Consider the following 21,774-nt stretch of genomic DNA (forward strand, 5'->3'; position numbering starts at 1 on the left):
TATGGCTGGTAGTGAGCACAGACTTCGCATTTTTGAAAAGTTCGATTAAGGTTATGAGCAGCAATAAGTATCAGTTTTAGAATTAGACATGACTGTCATTATAGTTCTCGTTAATTAAAGTTGTCCCGCCCATCTACTAGCGTGCGCTACATTGTCCAGCCCACTAGCGCGCGCTAGGCCGGACCGGTTTTCATTTACTTCCTACGCCCCTGGAATGTGAAGAAAATGTTGATAGTGTCTTTTTATAAGATTGAACCACTCAATGTGAGAAATTAGGATGTAAGCAATGATAGCAATACAAATACTTTGGAACTAGCTCGTGACGATGGTTAATCTCAGTTTGCATGCTGCTGGTCTACTGTGAAGGCCTCTGATAGGTTTCACATTTATGCACATAAGCATTGTCTTAGCCTGTAACTATCATTTGAAAAAGCCTAGTACGAAATAGACTATGATTACATGCTACACACCTGCCTTGCATGACTGCATTGCTGTGGAATTTATATTATAAGGCTTATTTGGGTCACATGGCCTGTAGTGTGACAACTATTATTGAAATACAATGTCCAGAAGCACGTCAAAAGGTTAGAATACATGATTTGTTGAAATTTGGAATCAAGTGAGAACTTGCATTGCCAAAAACGTTGCAGGAATATCTGAACATTACTTCTCAGGGATAGCGGCAAGCACCGGTCTTGATGTGATAATCATTTCCACAAGAATTGTGTGCTGAACGAAGAAATGCTTGCTACAAACTGTAAATAGTGTACAATCAAAACTATAGTGATGAGCTTGCTGATTACTGAGTTATTGATTCCTGCTATTACCTGACACAACATTCTTAAACTAGGTTGGTGATAGGCATGTCTGTGGTGTTCTTTCAACCATTGGATGCATAGTTTCATTGTTCTCAAAGTTTTGGTGCAAATGTTGGGTGCAAGCTTTGAGTGCTATTTTATGTCAAGTACAAGTTCATGCATTTGTTTTTGGAAATGGTAGTTCAAAAGTGTGCGTTATAGAGTCAGAGGATGGTGGATAATACAATAGAGCAAGGACGTAAGTCCAGATGCCTTTGGCGAAGTTTGATTAGCTAGACAATGTTGTATAGATTTTGTCTAATGACAAGTGAATGTAGAGTACTTTTTAACAAGATCGTATTTGTCATTTCTAGAAGGTAGTGTTGCAGGTGCTTGTGCAAGACCCACTATTGCGTGGTCACTTGTTTATGTTTCTTGCCGTCTGTTTCTTACTTATTCTTATTCTCACCATCTGATTTACTTACATTTTTCTGTGCATAATTCAAAGTTTAGAAACCAAAATACAGTTTGTTGTGTTTTCCCTGCATGATTTGACATGAGGTTAGTCTTGACATCTCTTTGATGCATTGCTATATGCGGTAGCTGATCTTGTAAACAATTCTTGGAGACCATGTGTTTTTGACATTTGCTGCATATTTTAGTAAAATATGTAAGTTTTGTCACTGTGTAGGCCAAGCCTTTGTTCATGGGCAGTAGAAGTTTGATCAGCCATTAACTAATATTGACTGGCCATAAGCACTGTATAATTAGTAAAATATGTACCTAGTGAATAATGATGATAATTATTTTGGGAAAATGCAGTTATCGTTGTGATCTAGAACTAAACTCAGTATGTTCATCACTTATTATTGTCAACATTCTTTTATTGATTTTTAGTACGTCAATAAATACATCCACACAGCATTGGGCATAGCAGAAAGTGTTCTTTAGTAGCTCCATAGATGTTCACTTCTGGAGCTCTAGATGCATTTTCTTATGCCCACATTTCAAATAGCTGGCAGCACAAAATAGGCAGTTTCTGTCTGTATCCACTGCAACTGGCAGCATGCTTATAGGGCCATCAAGTGCATACAGGAGGAACTGTTTGTGCACACTGAACTCATGCTTATGTTTTATTAATTAATATTGGCTTTGTATCAGTCAATGCCCTTTTCAAAACTATGCAATAATATATATATATATATATATATATATATATATATATATATATATATATATATATATATATATATATATATATATATATATATATATATATTGCTAACTCTACTGAGATAGATAACAGTGTCAGTACCATGTGTCAGTGTAATGCGTGTCAATAACAATTTACTAGTGCCAGTTGTTCCTCTTGCGGAGTACTTATGAAAGAAAGAAAAGCAAGCTAATATGTTTTCCAAATGTCTGATCACTGCCTTGCATGGTCTGCAAAATGCAAAGCAGTTGGCATTAAAGGTGAAAAGGCAACATTTAGACCTTGGCTGCATTGTGCATGATGTCTGAGTGTAAGAGGGATCTGATTATAGGTGTAGAAGGCATGACCAAATTGAACTTTAAAACCATGTGTCACGTTTTTTTTGTAATCTTAGTAGCGGTCAAATATATACAGATCTGCAGCTATATGTTTGGACAGCTGTTATTGTATTTGCAAGATCTATTGACTAAGCAAGTGTTATTGGTAATATGTGGTGAGCTGATATTTATATGGCTGCTATGCATGCAATTAGCAAATAAGTATATATTTTGCTTCAGGCAAAGCAAATGGGATATAGCATTGATCTATTCATGTATCGGACAAGGAAATTTAATGAGCAAATTGATTTGGTGTTATGTTTGTTATACATGGATTAGTTTCAATGCCTTCTGCTCTTGCGACTAGATGATTATTAAGATATCACTTGGCTAGAATAGACTTTTTTAAACTGTGTGCATCATGTGTTGTTAATTGATAAGAGCTGATGAGCTTTAAAATGGGTGGTCAGTTATATGTAATTGTCTTTATTACTTTTGTTATTATTACTATTGCTGTTTTGGCAAAACAATATGTCTTGCAAGTCTGGTGGATGTTTGTAGACGTTAGTTGAATTTACTGAATTGATGATTCATATATTCGACTTCCCTCAAGCACTGGTCCTATATGTAGAATCTTTTTTGGTTTGCTTACAGGTATATGCATGCATCACACTTTATCTAGTTGTGATTGAGAATCATATTAGTACTAGATAGAAAAAGACAATCAGAGTTTGATGACAGGTTAAGTTTTACTTGTTTTTTCCAAAGTTTGAGATAGTCAGTTGTTGTGAGGAAGATAATCAGATGATTATGATGATGCTATAGATTTAGGAGACATTATGTTATGTCACCATCAATGTACATTGTAATTGACTAGTGATAACTGTAGTATGGGTTTAGTGTGTATGAGACTACTATATCATGTTCAACTTCAACAAGAAACCAAGAGTATACTTTTTGTATTACATTTGTACTGAGAGGGCTTATAGATTGAAGGAAATTTGTGATGGCAAAAATAGAATCAGGATTTCATACCTGATTCATGTTTTTGGAAAGCATTATGGCTGGTCTCGTATAATCAGACATCTTGTTTGTGCATAATTAGTCAAAGTCATACTACTAGTTGCTAAAGACACATCAAATAGAAACTTGATATGCTGTGATTAATTAGACATAGGGGTTGTTACTACCAAGTGATACATTCTAACAACTATGTGGCAAGCTGATGATCAAGGAGCTGTTAAATTGTTGTGCAATCTGTCAACTTGAAGCCTATTGAATAGTGGCATTTGTATCACAGGGTACAGTGGTACCCTGTATGTAGGGATTGCCCCGGTTTTGGAGCATTGTGGGGTGTGGTTGTTTTTTTTTTGCACCCCTAGAAAACATAATAAATGAAGACTAGAAGTTCTCAAAATCAATGAAATGAAATGTTTGTACGTCCTGTACTGTATCCTATTTTTGTTTGGTCACTCATCATGTAACAACCTAGAAAATAGTTGCTAACCTCGGATGCCCATGTGCCAATTTTGTTGTTGTTGTTCGTCTTCTTCTTCTTCTTCTTCTTCTTCTTCTTCTTCTTCTTCTTCTTCTTCTTCTTCTTCTTCTTCTTCTTCTTCTTCTTCTTCTTCTTCTTCTTCTTCTTCTCCACAGATATCTCTTTTTGTATGTTACTTACGGCTGTGAAAATTGAGAAAACGCTTTAGAATTATCCAAACTCTATTCTTTTGGTGGCTAGAGAAACCGAAATCAATGTTAATTAAAAATTGTGTTTCTTTCAAGCAGATTTGATCCAACAACCGTCATCAATGCTATTGCACAGTTTGGGCCAATCTCGGAGCAGTATTTGCGATTGCTTGTCTATGGCAACCAGAGACAATGGACAAAGAGCCAATCAGCTACACCAAACGCGTTTGTGAAAGAGTTTATCACCAAAACTGTAATTTGATCATGTTTGCCATTGTCCGGTCTAGTCTGAAATTGTTTGCGATCTGCGTCGCATACAGGAGCAAAATTGACAAATAATTATGTACACATAGCATTTTATACGCATATCCCGTATGTGATAATCTTTGGCTTTGACTACTAAGCCAAGTTCTATTCCAACGGCCGTCGCATATTCAATTATACACACACGGAAGAAAGAACAATGCAAAGGCACTAAAAGTTAGGATCTATATTTGTGCAATGTGCGCTTGGATACCATGGTACCGTATGTATACCCTGTAGGACCTATAAACCACTTGAGTAAACTACCTCTGAATCATGTCTAACAAAAGCTGTTACATATAAACAGGTTTAATTAATGCTAATGAAAACACACTAAATTTAGACATGCTTATAAAAGTCTTACAGGCCCTAATGAAGACATGTACACCCTAGGTATGTTATGCTTTTGCGCTCCTAAAACTTACCAAACTAGAATTTTAAAAACTTTTTTGAAAAAAGAAATAGATGTAGGGATTGTATAAAAAGTAATAGAAACAAGATCTATAGATAATATGAACCAAAGCCAGACATCATTAGTGAATCCTTCCAAACCCCATAATGTAAAATGTAGGGATTGTGGGGGTTGGAAGGATTCAATAATGATGTCTGGCTTTGGTTCATATTATCTATAGACCTTGTTTCTGTTACTTTTTATACAATCTCTACATCTATTTCTTTTTCAAAGAAAATGTTTTTAAAATTCTAGTACAAGTTTAGGGCTATTGGAATTATAAGAGGTAATTTAACGGTTGTATTAGCTTATTGTATCACTACGTGGCACAAAGGAAGTTTTGAGACATTTTAAATAACATCGTTCAATTGCTTATGTCAGTGTTGTATCAACAAATACAGGTAATCAGTGTCACATGAGAGAACATTGCAGGAAATGATGACTAGTTGGATAACATCTGTTGAATGTTTGTATTATGTGTTAGGCTCGTTAGTGCATCATGGACTAAAACTATGTCACTATAGAACAAGTTTACGGGAATTAATAACAACGTAGTTGTGCAACTTTGCAACCAGACCACACCAAAGTGATTGTATGTAGCTAAGAGACTTAAATTCAATGTATTGCCTATATTTAATAACATTACTGTAGTATGATGTTGGCAACTACAGTAGATGGAATACTATAGAATAAAGTCGAGTCGCTTGTCTTACAGTCATCCTGGAATAGTTGAACTGTGTACTTGCTATTGTTGGTGAACATTGTGGAAGGATTTGATGTTTTGTCAGATGTGAACTTGAAACTTTGTTTGGAAGCTGTGAATTACGGCCCTATTTCCACTAGTGCTTGAACCAGTTTAACAACTGGTTTAATTAAGCTAAATTGACCTGTTTCATCTGCGCACCTAACCACTTATATTGTAATTCATTTTTCTAAACCTGGTTTGTAGTAGGTTTAGTCATGTGACAGTAGCATGCGTGCTTGAAGATGGCCTCAGACAATGCCATTTTGATGGCATCTTATGGGATTGCCTGAAGAAGCATTATCGAATAAGGAGAGGAATCAGCATCTTCTGCATACTGCAAACACGAGAAAGTAGTCACATATTATATATTGTCATTTACTAGTTTACTAGCAACTGGACATGTTAGTCATTGATGAGGAAGAGATGCACAATAGCTCAATCACAAGATGCTGAATTGGTGTAGTAAAGTTATATTGTTATTTAGTATTGTTGGATCTCAGAGTATGCAAAAAATATGATGGCTATTGACTAACTTTGGCATGTTACATTTCGTTATGCTGTACTATAACCTGTAGTTCATATTGAGGTAGTTGTTAGCTGCTTCCATTGATTTTCTGGTCTTGGCTGATTAATTCTTGCAAGAAATAATTGCTAGATGGTGGGTTGTCTGGTGCTTCAGTGATGGTAAATTTAGTTGCTTAATTAAAACCTTAGTTTTTGATAAAAAAAATTACAGATTTGTTATCTTTAGCTCCTGCAGAAGGACTGCATGTACCTGATTTGTAGAGAGAACACACCGGACCTCTGAGCCATTTGTGGAATATGCTATCAGCTGATATTTGCAATTTCTTTTGTTTTTAGTATGTTACTCAGCTATATTTTTCATGAAGAGAGACTGCGTGGATGTATTTTATTTTATTAACTGTGTAGGTGGCACTCTACAGTCTGCTGCTGAAGCTCTGTGAGACCTGTTACAGAATTAGCGCCACATGAAACATACCAATAGCACTTTCATAGCTTGTTGGTGGGTGTTTAATGTCGGCTCTGATGACTCAGTTGCCATGACACATTGCTGAATTAGACCAGTTTTGACCTGTGAACCCTACATGATGTCTACCAATGAAGACTGTGGCTTAGACAGAAATGTGGACATCACGTGATGATGTTTACTGTGGTCTAGTTCATCTAATTGGTTGGGTCTCATGCTGACGTGATGACAACCATACACTTCTAAAATGGGCTGTTTACACTAGTCTGTTACTTGGGTATGAAAGCAAATTTGAAGCCTTACCCTTTGTATGTGGCATTTTAATTCTTTTCAATGACCAGGTGGACTTACAGTGGCAGCTTGTGTAGTAGGATATGAATTAGGCTATAGAAATGATAGCCAATTGCTACTTTATTGAATTGTTACTCCCCTCATTGGAATGATTGTTTACCCCAGGGGTTAGTACAGTGTGTAGGTAGGTAGCTAGTAGGCGTGACTAATATAATTGGTGGAGGTGATCTGATAAGTGATAAGGATATAGTGGCAAGTTGTTAGGTGACAATGACTACTGTTTTGCATTAATTGAAATATTGGCATTATAATGGTGGAGTCTGTTTGTTTACATGTCTGGTTTTGTGTGTAGGAAAAGAACTAAGAGACAAGATAATTGAAAGGTTGGATTTTTGTGAATTTTCAGTGTTGGTGGTAGACAGTGAATTTGTGAATGGTGGACTGGTAGAAGTCTGCAAAGCAAGAATAATGGAAGCTCGACAAAGAGTGGTCAGGGCATAGTACTAAATCAAGCAAAGAGCAGAGGTTCAATGTTGTCGTTACAAGAAACAACATCATCAGAATTAAGTGTATCTTCTGACCCACTTGTTGAGATTCGGTAGGTTTATATTGCTTTTGTTGACTATAGCATGTGCTTGTAAAGCAATTCATTTGCAGAAACATCAGTTCATGGACTCGTGTTCCTCTGTCTCATATTAATCTGCCAGTGTCTGAAATTGAGGCAAACACTGTGAAAGCATGGATTATTGATAAGCTTCCTGCCAATCATTCAAAGAAGTTAGTTTTCTGTAACATGAGAAATGTAATGCACTGGTAGTTTTATGATAAATAAGGTCAGCAGTAGCTGAAATGTTTTAATTTTGCTGTACCCTCCTATGCATTGTTAGAAAGAGGAAGAAGTTGGTTAACAACAATTGGGCACCAAAGTTCTTCTAGCACCAATTATTGCAAATTTTTTGCTTTATGAAAGTCACTGTAGTGTTTTATTTATTGAGTTTGTGGATAAATAGGTGGGTATGTGTTGTCCTGGATGGATCGGTGTCGATCATGTACACTGTAGATACTTCATCAACTTTGGCTTTCGATAGTTGTACTTTATTGTTATGACTGTTTCTTTACAAAGTAGACAAAGTTACTTATGAAACTAAGGATTATATGGCAAGAAGGTTATGTTTCTGGATGTGTAATGCATGTACACACACACACACACACACACACACACACACACACACACACACACACACACACACACACACACACATGCACGCACGTACACACACATGCACACACGCATGCACACACACATGCACACACACATACACACTTTGGTTAGGGTCTCACTTGTCAATTATTTTAATATAGAGGATTTTGTGATGTAATTTGTTGTAGTTAAATAGAGTCTCAATTTGGAATTCGACCACAGTAGATTTTGACTGCTATTCAGATGTCACAGAATTGTGCATCAGTTAGTGGTCTATGAATTTATTTATTATGTGGCTATAACACAAAATCTGCTTTAGCATTCATAATCTTGTTGGTCACGAATGGTTTTATAGTCTGATCATAGTTATAGTACACTGTGGTTTCTTTGTGTAGGTTTACAGCCAGTGGTGAGATTGACTTGATCAACTTCATTTATGTGCGACTGTGTGATGAAGCGTGTCAGCCTGATCAACTCATGGCAGTGCTTGCCCAGTTTTTTGGTGAAGGTTTGTTTGTTTTGGTGTCACTTCTGATATTATTTTTTTACTTTAATTTGTGTGTTTAGAAACAAGGCAGTTTGTGTTGCTGTTGTGGAGGTTTGTTGCTGAGGCGTTAGTGCTGAAACGTCACCAACTTAGCGAGGTTAGTTGGTTAATTGTGGCCGCTGCTGTAGGTTATTTTATGATTGGAGTTTGTAGCAAGACATTGCGACAGCAAGAATTTTGGGAAATGCAGACATGGCTGCCAGAGAAACATTAGTTGGTAAGCTTGTAATCATTGAGTGGTATATTGTTTTGTGAGCGGTAGAGTGTTGGCATGATTACGGCAGTGGTACAGTAGGTTGGTTGATTGGTTTGGATTTGTGTTTGGATGAATACCGTATAAGATGAAATATTGGCGGGAATTTATTTTGTCGGATTGACAGATTTTAGCGATTGGTAATATAAAATCTGCCATTAATTTTACGTAAATTAATATAAAATTTGCCGGGATATGTTGACCTTATTACCCACGTGGATCAGGCATCATATGGGGTGATGTGGTGGTACGTCACACAGATGAGGCCACAAGATGGTAGCTAATCCGTGCTTGCCGTCTGTTGTGCCTATGAATGAGGCCGTGAGGCTATGGATGAAGCTGGACTGTCATGTTCACGTGAGTATACTAGCAGTAGTTGGAGACCAACAAGTTAGGGAAATGTGAGCCACAAACACAGCTGTCAATCACAAATTCCTCCATAACCACTGGTAGGACATATATCAGTTATCAAACAACGTTGTCCGACTGCCAAACTGTAATCCACCAATATGCTTTGTCCATCAATTTTTAGGAATCCGTCAATAAATTTCCACCAATGTTTCATCTTATACGGTATGCATGGTAGAACTTATTTATTTATGGCACAAAAATAATGTGATTTGTGTGGTTGCAATGCACTGCATAATTAAATTCTGCACATTCATTTTGCTTAATTAAGTTATTGGCATGGACAGACTTGCTTTGATTGCAGATATTAATACCATACGAATAATGAATTTTTGACCTCACACAATTTTTCTTTCACAAATAAGTTGAAGGCTGACAGTTATTGATTTTTGAAATATTTATGCTAAGCACAGATTGCATGTAGGATTTTGTTCATATTTGTATGTCTGTTTGTTTGTCTGTTTGCCTTTGATGTTATTTTTTATTCTATCGTAGGCATAAATATTTCTACCAGCAGTGTAATGATTTAGGATACATTAGTCAATGAAGAGGTAGTAATGGTGTGTATTTAAGTACTAGCAATTAATATGACAGTCTTGCTGTCATAAGAATATTAGAATAAATTGTTATGTATTTCTAGTGTCTATGTTTCTTGTCTCAGTCTGTGTTATAGACAGGGCATGATAAGCACATTGTAGTTTTATGCGGCTGTTAACTCCTGCTGGTCACTACACATAGATCAATTATTATTAGTTTTATTGGGTTGATTATGTGGACGTTTTCTCAGAACCTGATCCAAGAGAGTGGATGGCTTCATTGGCAAGGCTCAGTACAAATCAAGAGAAACTGCATAAAGAGCCAGCTCTGTCAGGCCATGCTGTTACTTTTCAACTAACTGTGCCAGAACGAAGAGCTCTTTACGATTTTTCAGCGGAGGTGAAATAGTGTAGATCTTAGGCTTTTGGTTTGTTATCGTATGAAAGTTGGTGACTGAATAGGTTGCAAGGTCAAAGATAGAGTGTCAAAATTTCGATTTGTCACAACTTGAGTCTCAGGCTGCTCAAGCTCAGGAGCTCGGTAAGGAGTTTGTTGACTGCCCTGATTTAGTTTAATTGTCAACTGGTCTATGGTGTAGTGAGCACAAAGCTGGGTGGAGAGTCTTCACACCAGCCGTTTGGTTTCCTAGACAAGATGATGCAGCAGAGAGATTATAGACGACGCAGACAGTCTTATCGAGCGAGAAATACACATATTACTAAGAGAACACCTACAGAGGTTACCCAACCACGTGTCCGTGTGTCTCAGTTTGATTTGAATAATTGATTTGTTAGGTTATGAGGGACCTGATAGAGGCACACATGGATCTGTTGGGAACAAGTGTATCTAGTCAAGAGGCAAAAGCAAATAGAAGTTAGTGATATTAGGACATTGCTGTTCTTGTTACAAATTGTTAATGTGATCCCCATTTCATTGACATCAACTACAACCACTTGTTCCTATTGTTTACTTAGTTGAATCAGAGTGAAGATGAGTTTGTGGTGGTAGTTCCAACTTAATTAGTGAAACAGTGATCAGCCAGAGACAACCAGACTCTCATATGTGACTTTATTTGATATTGTCATTGGATGTGATAGGTGACTGGTGCTCTTCAGAGTCAACTGACATCCATCTCAGTGCTGCCAGGAAGGAGCAGAGCAGGGGACACAGTGAGCATCATTCAAGCAAAAAAAGACATAAGCCTTCTAAGCACGACAGTAAATAAGCATACAGTTGATAAGAGTGGAGACAGCCAGGCTGATTGGTGGTGACTAGGTGAGACTAGATTTGGGATACTGTCTTGTGTTGGTGAATGAGTTTCCTTTTGCAAATTACTAACAATCTTAGTTTACAAAGGCTTGAGATGGTAAGCACCCGGGCTGCTGGTCTTCTTCCTTTGCTTGTCTTATAATGCAGGAGATCGCTTATCACCATTCAGCTGTTGGTATTCCAAACAATGCGTTACATGTCTTGACTTGCCTTTGTCGGTCAGCTGGATTTGATTTGGATGTCTAATGTAAGCCAGGCTCCCTTGCATTTAGAAACCTTTTGTAAGCCTTTTGTTGGAGTGGTTTATACATTGGGATGATTGAGTTTGTTGGTGGTGTACTCATTGCAGTAGAAGCTGTATCTTCTAATGTTGGGTGATGATGCATTACGACCGTCAATTTGTAAGATTTTTGAGACTTGTGTTTGTTGTTGTCATGCTGTACTGTAATTGTGACGGGCTTTTTGTAGGATATTTGAAATTTTTTGATGAATCAGTTTTCAGGAGGTTTAATTGCACCTACTGTTGAAAGTTTATGTAGTGTGTAGTAGCATTGACGTATTGCATCTAGACCACACCACAGTTTGGTTTTTACTTCTATGTGTGTGTGTAGCCTGTGCAGCTGCAGGAATGAAGCCAGCTAGAGCTTCCACCTGAGTACATCCTTACACCCATTCTGAATTACTAAGTTTAGTTACTAATTGAACCAAATGAGATAATGCTTTGATGAGCCTTTGTGATGATGGTGTAGATTGCTCTTGCTATTTAGGCCTGTCCAACACCATCTTGTTTGTGGTCATTTGCAATTGAATAAGAAGAGGGGTGCAGCAGGAGGACTCTAGCTGGCCACCTCAAGGGTTTTTAAGTTTCTACATATGTAGCCACTAATAGCAGGAGGGCAGTAGCATTCTACAGGTGGTCAGTGATTGGGATAGCTGTGAGCGCTGATCTGATCCATTGCTGAATTTTACAAGGTCAGGAGATGTGTAGGGCAGTAAACAGTAGTCCCAGTGGTAATAAGAGATTGGTTGACTGAAAGGACTTGTTAGAGAAATTGAAATTGTCTGGAGTGGCTATTCAATATGTATGGCATTGATGTCTGTCATACACTTGGTGTGTGTGTGTGTGTGTGTGTGTGTGTGTGTGTGTGTGTGTGTGTGTGTGTGTGTGTGTGTGTGTGCCTGTGTCTGTGTCTGTGTGCTTGAGCACACGCGTGTTTGATTCTATTGGAAATGAGAATAACGCGTGTCCGCTGTTCTTTCTGCTCGAAGCGTTGTAAATGGTAGGCTGCACTTTGGACCAGGGACACATCCGGTGAGATGCAACGTGGTTAGAGCGTTATGACGCCAGCTAGACAGACTATTTCCTGCTCTTGTGGTGACCATGTCCAGTCTTACCGTCTGTCCTGTTCCTGCCAGTTGTGTCTTTTGGTCCAGCAAGAAGGGAGAGGGTTATTGCCTATGTAGCAGGTTATCATGCACTATGAGGTTATAGGAACAGGCGAAGTTCTTGTTAGGCTAAGTGGTAGGAAGTGTGTGGTTTGAGAATCGAGGTTGGTTTTAGGTGTCAGTCAAGAGGCTCGTTGTTGCAGAGGCAGCGTCTGGTGTCTCACCTTTACTTCTAAGTTATCCACGTGAGATGACAGGCGTCTTGGACGCGAGCCCAGCGACGTCTCCAATGCGATACCGGCGCGTAGGAGCAGACAACTGGCTCCTATTCAAGCCAACTAGGTAACCAGTTGTGGCGTTGCGCTGGCGCTGTTTTCTTTCCCGACTCCAGGATATGGCATTTCCTGGTTGCAGGGCGATTGCCACCACGCTTGTATTTCAAGTCGCACTTGCTAATTGGGATGATGTAATTGTCGCACTCCTCCCACTCTTACTAAATACAGAGCGTCAAGCCCCTAGCACTCTCGCAGTCACTTGAGTATCCGTCATTGCGTCTACTACATCAAGGTGAGGAGTGTTGAAGTTGCTAATTTTTAGGTGGGTGCGGGATAGTGCAACCTGAGAATTCGAGTCGTCTTGTTCGTCTTCCGCGAATCTGTTTGAGAATGTTAGGAGCCCAAGAATGCTTGCGGTTACCAAAATTACGGCAAAATTTGGCTGGAACTTCCTCTGGTAGTTAGCGTTTCCCAGTGACCACTTCTGTTGCTCACTCGATGTTCTTTTGACTTCATACTGTGTGATAACGGACCGAATCCTTCGAACTTGTGTTGTGTTTAGCTGTTGTGTCATCAGTCCGATTAGCCGTGCCACGTGCCATGTTTCTCGCCGCACGTGAGGCGCGTTTGTGTCAACGCTGCCCCCTAACAACATTATACACTGTTTACGCCAATGAAGCTGCAGCCGGCGAGGTGTCGCTCTAATGACTAGTCTAGTTGGCTGTCTAACCCGAAGGTAGAACAAAATAGGGCGCAGTTTGCCTCGACGTATAGGAAGACCGCTAAAGACGTTAGAACAGAAATAATGCCAAATTAGCTAGGCTGCGTCGTGTCATAAATGGTGTATGAAGTGACTTAACGAGGAGGGGCTAGTTGAATCAGATTCCTTTTTCTTTGTAAGAATACTGTATACACACGTGGCGGTTTTCTTCTACTAACAGTGTCGTGCTGTTGTATGAAACCGTATCTCCATCATAGTATTTGTGATGAAACGCCGGTCGACTTCGTTCAACAACAGCGACAGTCGCATTTAGTTGTACTCAATATGCAGAGTTTACACACTGTAATTGCAACGTAGCGTCAAGAGTTGCGTCCCGGCTTAGTGGTCTACGTTATTAGAATGGACATGCGACACAATCTTGTTGCAATCGTTTACGTAGGGCAATTAGCGTGACAGCAAAGTAGCCGCCATTTCTTTCTCTAGCATGCAGACATGGTGTTTGAATGGGACGTGCGCTTCGTGTGCGTGACAGATTTTACCTTATTCTCAAGGGACTCGTGGCTTGGTTGGGACACGGGTATGCTGATGCAGATTGTCTAGTGCATTGTGTTCCCTAGGGGCGTGTGTAGTTAGTAACATAAACAAGCCACTCAGACTGTAGAACTTAAAAACATTGACACTTGCGACTTCGCATTCACTCTTTTCGTATGCACTTGCAGGTTCATTTCCCCAGCTAGACGACCGATTGTGCGACATGCAACGGTCTGCATCTTTCTCTGAAGCGGATTGCCGCAAGCTGAAGGGAAGGGAATTGATTGAATCAAAGGAGGAAACAAAGAGTCTAGTCAGTCGACGCTCTCATGGCAGACACAGGCGACGGAGCTCTCAGCGGCGGAGAAGTCGTTCTTCAGGTGAATCATCGACAAGACGCAGCAGGGAGGAGAGGGAGGAGAGACACGAGAGTGCTGAGGCGAGACAACGCAGGAAGGAGACGCAAGTGAGCTCGAATTGGAGGGAGAGGGAATCTGGAGGTTCAACGCGCAGTCGGAGGCGCCACCATCGGAGGTCCGGATATCGGTGCGAGGAGCGCGCTTGTGCTAAAGATGCTGGGAAGTCGGATAAAGGATATTTCACTTTGGGTGGTTTAAAGCAGCAGCGTGTGTCCTGGCAGGGTGAATTGCTTGACCATCCCTCATCAGACGGTCATCAACAAGACAAGAGTAAGAGGAGGAGGCATGTGAGGCATCATATGGATAGTAGTGATAGTGGACATAGAGGCTGCTCGAGTACTTCGATTTCAAGCACTGATGATGATGATGATGATGACAACATGGACTCGGACTGGGCGAGGTGGGTGTCCAGACGGTCCGCTGCACTGAGACCTGTTCCTTTAGGCTGTGGTTCCCAGCGTGGATCTCAGGAGCAAGATGGTCCTGGACGAAGAGTCGTGATTCGTTACTCATCAGGATCGGCAGTTTGGCACCAGACGACCACACCTAAGAATGTCACTGAACAGACTAATGATGATGATGTTTGTAGCAATTCTAGTCGATTGCAGTCTCAAAGTTCTGATGAGAAGAGGAAAAAGCCGAAATTTTTGTCGTCTGTTGCTCGCCGACTTTTTGGTTCAGCTAAAAAGTCAAAAAATACTCGTGATACAGAAGAAGTTGACGAGTTATGTACTGCACAGCAAACATTACAACCTCATCGTCCTCAGAACATCCCATCTCCTCCTCGTCGAAAAGCACCTCAAGTTGATCCTCAAAAGGCCAAACAGCATCATGTTGTCACTAAAAAGAGATCCAGCAGTCGACAAACTGACTCAAATTCAAGCAGACCGACTTCGGAAAACATGCCATCAGTGGGTCAAAATGAGACTTTGGAAACAAATCTTTATAGCCAAGTGGAGGAGGAAGTTGTAGAGCAGGAAGCAAATGTTGATGTTGGAGACAAAGAGTTTGGCCTCGATTCAGAGGTTTTTTCATCACATAATGTGTCGTTTCCCTCTGAAGATGTGCAGGCTGTTTGTCCGAATGTTATCAAAGTGGATGTTCTATCTGAGCCACCTTCTCCAATGACAATTGAACACTTGAAAGTCCACACATCGTCTCCAGATCCAGCTCTAATAGCAGCAAACACTTACAGTGACAAGACCTTGGGAGGAAGCCGGCCGACATCGAGTACTCACCAGATAAGAGGATTGGCTACTAGAAGCAATAATTTGCCATTTAGTATTTCCACAGCTGCCAGATATGCTGGTATCTCTCCTGCTCTTCTCAAACGTCTCTGTGCGGTTACGAGGGTTGCTGACGATGGTCCACTTGACTGTGAGCTTGAGGACAGAGAGACACCCAACAGACAAGGATACCAGGCACTTATTAGAGACCACGATGCTATAAGACGGTCAAAGAGTCCCTCGCCTGCAATGTCTGATGTTAGCAAGCGAACGTCATTAGTACGAGATCGCACACCTGAAACACGCAATACATCAAAGGAAGTGGGCAAATGTTGCAACTGTTCAATCAAACTCGGTCATCTCACGAGTGACGATGGAGCGAGACAGCAAGGAGTTTTGCCTGACGATACATTCTCTGACATTCCAATCTACGATTGCCGAGATTTTCCTGAGTTAGGCGTGTCTGATCTATTTCCCGGAGGCCCAACTCGTCATGAAAATGAAGTTGGATGTCAATGCCAGTGTGTTCAGAAGGGCTGTGGCTGGACAGGCTCTGAGATATCCAACAATTTGGTTGATGATCGACGACGATCGCTGGCATTACGACAGTTCAATTTACAGTCACTCATGTTTGGCCATCCTCCAGAGGGTCTAAAGAGTCATATTGTGATTGAAGATTTAGACAATGCTGCAGGCAAAGCTGTCCAGACTATTTCTTGGTTACAGTCTCAGGTGCCATACAGTCAAAGGAGACATCGCCAGAGAAGCTCATCTCCCAACGGTTGCGAGGATGAGAAAACATCTGCAGACTCGGGCTACACATCGGGTGGTGGAGCAGGTCTGCAGAAGTTTCTAGCGGATAACTCAAGTCGAATGGTCATGAAGAAAGCAGTTCAGAACATTGCTCGATCTATACTCATATAACAAGCATCTAGATGTCTCACTGATCTCGAGTAATGTAAGTGTAGAGTGGAGTTTATATGACTGTAAGAGATCTTGAACATATACTGGATGGTAGAGCAGTTTGACTGTCAGTGTTTGCTATCTTGCCACTTGTAAATTACAAAGTAGCTAGCAACGACGTATTTTTGTCACACTCGTGTGTTTATTGACTAAATCTTTGTAAGACTTGGTTTAATTAATTGATTAATAATATGTCGTACCGTAACTGTTGTTTCTCACATAGCGCGTTAGACCCTGTGGGCGTGACTGTGGCTAGAACAGCACACGTCAGTAACAGATTAGAAGAAAGCGCAACGTATCCATCATTTCTCGTCACTGTCTCTTCTGCTCTCGTTTGAGTAAGAAGTCTTCTACTCCAGACCGAAGGACATCTTGTGGTTATCGTAGCTACCTCGCTCAGGTTACGTTGCTTGTCCCATTGTGCTCGTTGTGTGTGTGTGTATGTGTGTGTGTGTATGCGTGGGGTGAGGGAAGAAGTGTTCCGAATGAACAAACGTGATGATGGTTTCACACCAACAATTGGTATCGTCATCGGTAGTGAATTCGTCAGACAAGCTATAGCACGCTCTCTTGTGGCGACTTTGCTTTCTTTCCTCTCTCTCTGGGTGCAGGTAGTTCTAGGATGCGAATTCATAGGAGTGAATGCCTCGCATGCGCCATGTAGTTTCCATGTGATGCGGTCAGTCAATTGACTCAGTCAATTGGCTGATGCAGTCATTTGCGTTTGCCGGGTCCGACTTTTCGTCGTTGAATCTCGACGTGTCGGTCAGAGGAGATGATTGTGTGTGGGAGGTTGTAGTTGGTAGAGTAAATTGAGATAGATAGCGTGAACACTGCTGCGCGAAATGATGTTGGTTGCAGCCCCGATTTCATTCGGCGCCAGTCTTGTTACTGTTAACCTAAGGATGTAAGATACTACGTAGATAGTATCGTTCTTTTGTCTGGCACAGTTTGCTTGGGTTCTCGACTTGAAAACGCCGTTGACGCGATTGAAGCTCTAGGGAGCAAACGCCGAACAAGACTTTGAATAGTCGGATGATTGTCTCATTTATGTTATCTCATGCATATTTCTAAATTTGGGTCATCGAGGGCGCTCTAGACCGCTAGCAGTTTGAATAGCTCGGAGAGTGAGAACATCACAAGAGGCAATAGGTGTGAGTCGAGAGTTTCGTAACTTGAATTGGATCTGGATACTAGAAAACGTGACCGAAAGTTGGGTGGGGTGAAATTGCTGGTACAGTACCGTTTGGAACTGTCACTAGTAGAAGACCCCAGCCCTATTCTGCTATACTTAATCTGATCTGATACTCTAGGTGTAACTGATTGTCATCGACTCTACTTGTGTTCTAGGTAACTGCCAGTTTTCGGTCCTAGTTGCATAGAATTCATTAACTATGTGCCGTTTAGTAGAAACGAATGTTTCCGTGATGATGTTCCTGCCCGTGACGGTTCTTCTCGGTTTTTTCTGTGCTGTCCACGGCCAAAAGTGAGTGCACACATTCACTATCCTAAAGTTGGCGGTCTAGATACATCTTTGGAACACATGGTTGGATATCTTCATGCAGCTACGTTCAGTGCTTTAGGGTGAAAGTGGAAACGAAGCATCGACTCGGCGCCGATCTCAAGTATGATATGTTTACGGATGCATGACTCAGTAACACACACTGATGCATCGTATACCAAGTGCTCGACTGAAGCTAGTGTATCCTTTCTCTAGATTTGTCCCACATACAGTCACAAAGAAAGGGTACAACGTTACACTACCCATCCCTCTGTCTAACATCTATCAAAGAATCAGTTCTGAGGAGCTGTATGTATATATATTTACCTCTAGATAGTTTGTCTTGCACTTCATCTCCCTTTGCGTTGCCTACTTTGTTGTCTAGCTTTGGGCGTAGCGGCTATCCTCCCAACACAATCTGTGAATACCATTTTATCATCCGGAAAATCAGCAAGGTCTACTTCTCCAAAATCCATCTCGACGTCGGACCGAACGATCCGGCGACCGGCATTGGCAATTTCCGTGAATGTAAGCGTGTCAGTGAGTCGTCGTTCAAAAGCCGGGATTTCATTTCGCTGAATACCGTCCACTCGAGTCGTGTATTCTGCGGGCGGCCCAGTCGGTCGGTCAATCGAAAGGTGAAGCAGCAGAAGCTGCAGAGCAACAACAGGGAATTGATAATCACCTTTTGGTCGGACGCTTCGTACTCCGGCGACGGATTCGACGGATATTTCGTAGATTTGAGGCAGAGACCACCGAGAGGATACAGACCGGCAGATGCGAGTAAATGCGATGATACGGCGTGCGGGCGAATCACGTTCGACATATGTATGTCTAAACAACTAGACTATTGTCGCTGTGACTGTATTAATTTATCGTTATCGTTCGTTGTAGCTTGGGGAATGTTGGAGAAAGTCCTTGATAACAAAACCGAGAGCTTGAACAATTTAAATGGGATGGACGTACTAATCGAGTGGTTGAAATCTCAGTCATACTCGATAGACTCCGAAATCCACGCGCTGTGGGACGGCACTCCGTCGAGGACCAGCTCGTCGAACAGAACTGCACACACACTGACATCGTTCGAGGAGTCGTCTACGACGTCTACTCCAACTAATCCGTCCCTATCGGCTTCCACGCATTCGACACGGTTACCAGAGACAGTATCGACAAAACAAACCTATAGCTCTCAAGTAGAAAAGACCGGAAAATCGCAATCTTACTCAAAACGTTCGTCTTCTCCTCCTTTTGTGGTGAGCATCTTGCTGTGTGATCAGACACTTGAATTTTTAGTGTTGTAAGCACTGTGCTGTCTAGATTCCAAATACTCCAATGGAACATCCGCGTGTGGGTGACGTTAATTCCAACGAAACGAATCCGTAAGGGTGACGTCATAGATTCACGTTGATATTGTAGTTCACGTTCAGTGAATTGTTCCGTACTAAGCATATCTAATCTCGATGTAAGCAATTTTAATTACGTGAGCAACTGTCGCTCGACTATAATAACGTATAGAAGTAAGATCTTTGCAGCGGCGCGTAATTTGTACTTCAGGTGGGATGGCACGAAACGGCGGGATGTAGTTAATTTTATAATTAAGTTACAAGCAACGTATACATATAGATATATACCGTTTGCATAGTTGGTTTGTTTCGACGCGCACGATAGTCAGTCTGTTGACACATGGCAGGAGCATATAAAGGGAGAAGATTAGACATGCTTCTCTCTTTCTAGGCTCTTACACGCTCCTAATCATGTGATGCGAAAAAGTGCTCGATACTGCATGTACACTATTCTAGTTCTACTGTACCGTGAGTTACTGACGCCGACCTCAATTTGTGGCTTCGTGTCGCCCACGTTTCGCTTTTCACGCCAATGAATCCTACCGAGATGACACGTGTTACGAGTAATCGCAATGTATGTCTAATGTTTATGGACGTCGAACAATTCTCGCGGTCAATTATTATTGGTATATAACTAGTATGTTACTAATTAGGTGAGTACACACGGGAAACAGCATTTCGCACAGCAGATGCGTAGCTATCGGTCTAGGAGTCCTGGACGTCCATAGTTTTGGTCGTCTCCCTTTTTAAATCGTCTAGGGCTTTAATTAATTTAAGCATAGCTACTTTCTACTAGTACACATGCATGTACTTTTGTCCGAGTAAACGCTGTATGAGGGCGTTGTTTCATGTTTATATTACCTATGTTGTTGAAAGCGTTTGCGACACTTTGGCTGCTGTGTCTGTCTGGCTAATTAGAGATAACTCAGTATACCTAGAACTAGAACGGCTCTATAGCTCCTTGCACCTAAGATTTCTAGCTCATGCAAGTACAATTTCCGTTGACTTCGGTCTAGTAAACAGTAACGTGGCTAGAGATCGAGGGACGGTCCGACCTGGGGACTACTATAATGTAGAGATCATTACTACCTCAAATTGATTGGTATAGGTTATGGCCTGTTAATTTTGGAAGTCAGGTTCGCGAAGTGCTGCATGCACTCTATACGTGGTATATACGGTACGGTACCGTGGTATGCTTACCGGCCGGTATCGGGCATCGCAGCCGAGCAGTAGAACTCCGAGGCCATTAAGTAAACCAGAGCCCTAGATATATATATATATATATATATATATATATATATATATATATATATATATATATATATATATATGGCTCTGAAGTAAACTGCTCCTGCATGCGACGCCATTGTTGAAAGCTAGAAGACCTCGCGTCTTTGGACGCAACGTAAAGTAGAGTCTAGGGCTTGACATATGTATATAATGATTAAATTGCTTTACGCGACGTACTCGTACGATCACCGGCCACATACCTTTCTGACAATAAGGGCTTGAAAATTGAACAATGTTGTAGTGCAGAAAACAAACGTCCCGGTGACTTGTATCATCCTGATATTTTAGGACGTCCTGCTTTTTTCGAACCTTCAGCGAGAAACTCATTTCATTTTTCAAATCCTGGATCAGACTGGATCCAAATACAACTCCTAGCAAAGCTGCTAATAATTTACATAAACAAATATCAGTAAGATTATGACAATATAGCGCCAGGCGTATCCTGGACAGGTTTTTTTATAATTAGAGGACTAGACTTTGTTCTGTTGGACACTTAAAGTAATTTGCATTGTGTTGTTATATTTGCTTATATATTAGGTTAGCATTTCTGGTTGCTCTAACGATGCTGTGCTGTGTCTCACTAGATCCTATAATGGATCTAGGACATGCATAGTTGCTACAACTGTTGCAGTCAGGATCCCAGTGTTATCTAATGTTGGATTGTTGAACGGACAATCAGCATGCAAAGAAAGACTAAATTTAGGTGTTTCACTATAATTCAAAGATATATTATAAAGGTATAATATAAAAGTATATTATAAAGGTATAATATAAAGGTATAATATAAAGGTATAATATAAAGGTATAATATAAAGGTATAATATAAAGGTATAATATAAAGGTATAATATAAAGGTATAATATAAAGGTATAATATAAAGGTATAATATAAAGGTATATTATAAAGGTATAATATAAAGGTATGTTATAAAGGTATAATATAAAGGTATAATATAAATGTATAATATAAAGGTATAATATAAAGGTATATTATAAGGTATAATATAAAGGTATAATATAAAGATATAATATAAATGTTTAGTATAAAGTTATATTATAAAGGTATAATATAAAGGTATAATGTAAAGGTATAATATAAAGGTATAATATAAAG

The 21,774-nt window shown here is 40.4% G+C and overlaps 2 protein-coding genes across 4 annotated transcripts; both read left to right on the plus strand.

The window, feature by feature from the left end:
• The first annotated feature begins 6,686 nt into the window (after nucleotides 1-6,686).
• Nucleotides 6,687-14,237, plus strand: LOC134195312 (uncharacterized). Of its 3 annotated transcripts, XM_062664324.1 has the most exons (13): nucleotides 6,687-6,777; nucleotides 7,144-7,174; nucleotides 7,240-7,389; nucleotides 7,449-7,568; nucleotides 8,388-8,500; nucleotides 8,560-8,636; nucleotides 8,693-8,756; nucleotides 9,988-10,136; nucleotides 10,199-10,277; nucleotides 10,336-10,475; nucleotides 10,532-10,610; nucleotides 10,835-11,012; nucleotides 14,108-14,237. In XM_062664324.1, exons 3-12 carry the CDS (start codon nucleotides 7,322-7,324, stop codon nucleotides 10,960-10,962), a joined length of 1,017 nt encoding a protein of 338 aa, XP_062520308.1. In that variant the 5' UTR covers nucleotides 6,687-6,777; nucleotides 7,144-7,174; nucleotides 7,240-7,321; the 3' UTR covers nucleotides 10,963-11,012; nucleotides 14,108-14,237. The 3 variants fall into 3 exon arrangements, with proteins under 3 accessions (XP_062520308.1, XP_062520306.1, XP_062520307.1); XM_062664322.1 differs by having other exon boundaries at nucleotides 6,725-7,174; XM_062664323.1 differs by lacking the exon at nucleotides 14,108-14,237 and adding an exon at nucleotides 11,774-11,803 and having other exon boundaries at nucleotides 6,725-7,174.
• Nucleotides 13,868-19,669, plus strand: LOC134195311 (serine/arginine repetitive matrix protein 2-like). The gene is made up of 8 exons (XM_062664321.1): nucleotides 13,868-16,927; nucleotides 17,841-17,877; nucleotides 17,935-18,013; nucleotides 18,093-18,152; nucleotides 18,245-18,337; nucleotides 18,414-18,856; nucleotides 18,923-19,281; nucleotides 19,346-19,669. Exon 1 carries the CDS (start codon nucleotides 14,143-14,145, stop codon nucleotides 16,486-16,488), a length of 2,346 nt encoding a protein of 781 aa, XP_062520305.1. The 5' UTR covers nucleotides 13,868-14,142; the 3' UTR covers nucleotides 16,489-16,927; nucleotides 17,841-17,877; nucleotides 17,935-18,013; nucleotides 18,093-18,152; nucleotides 18,245-18,337; nucleotides 18,414-18,856; nucleotides 18,923-19,281; nucleotides 19,346-19,669.
• Nucleotides 19,670-21,774: the final 2,105 nt, after the last annotated feature.

The sequence above is a fragment of the Corticium candelabrum genome, chromosome 20, assembly GCF_963422355.1.
Source record: "Corticium candelabrum chromosome 20, ooCorCand1.1, whole genome shotgun sequence".
NCBI lineage: Eukaryota > Metazoa > Porifera > Homoscleromorpha > Homosclerophorida > Plakinidae > Corticium > Corticium candelabrum.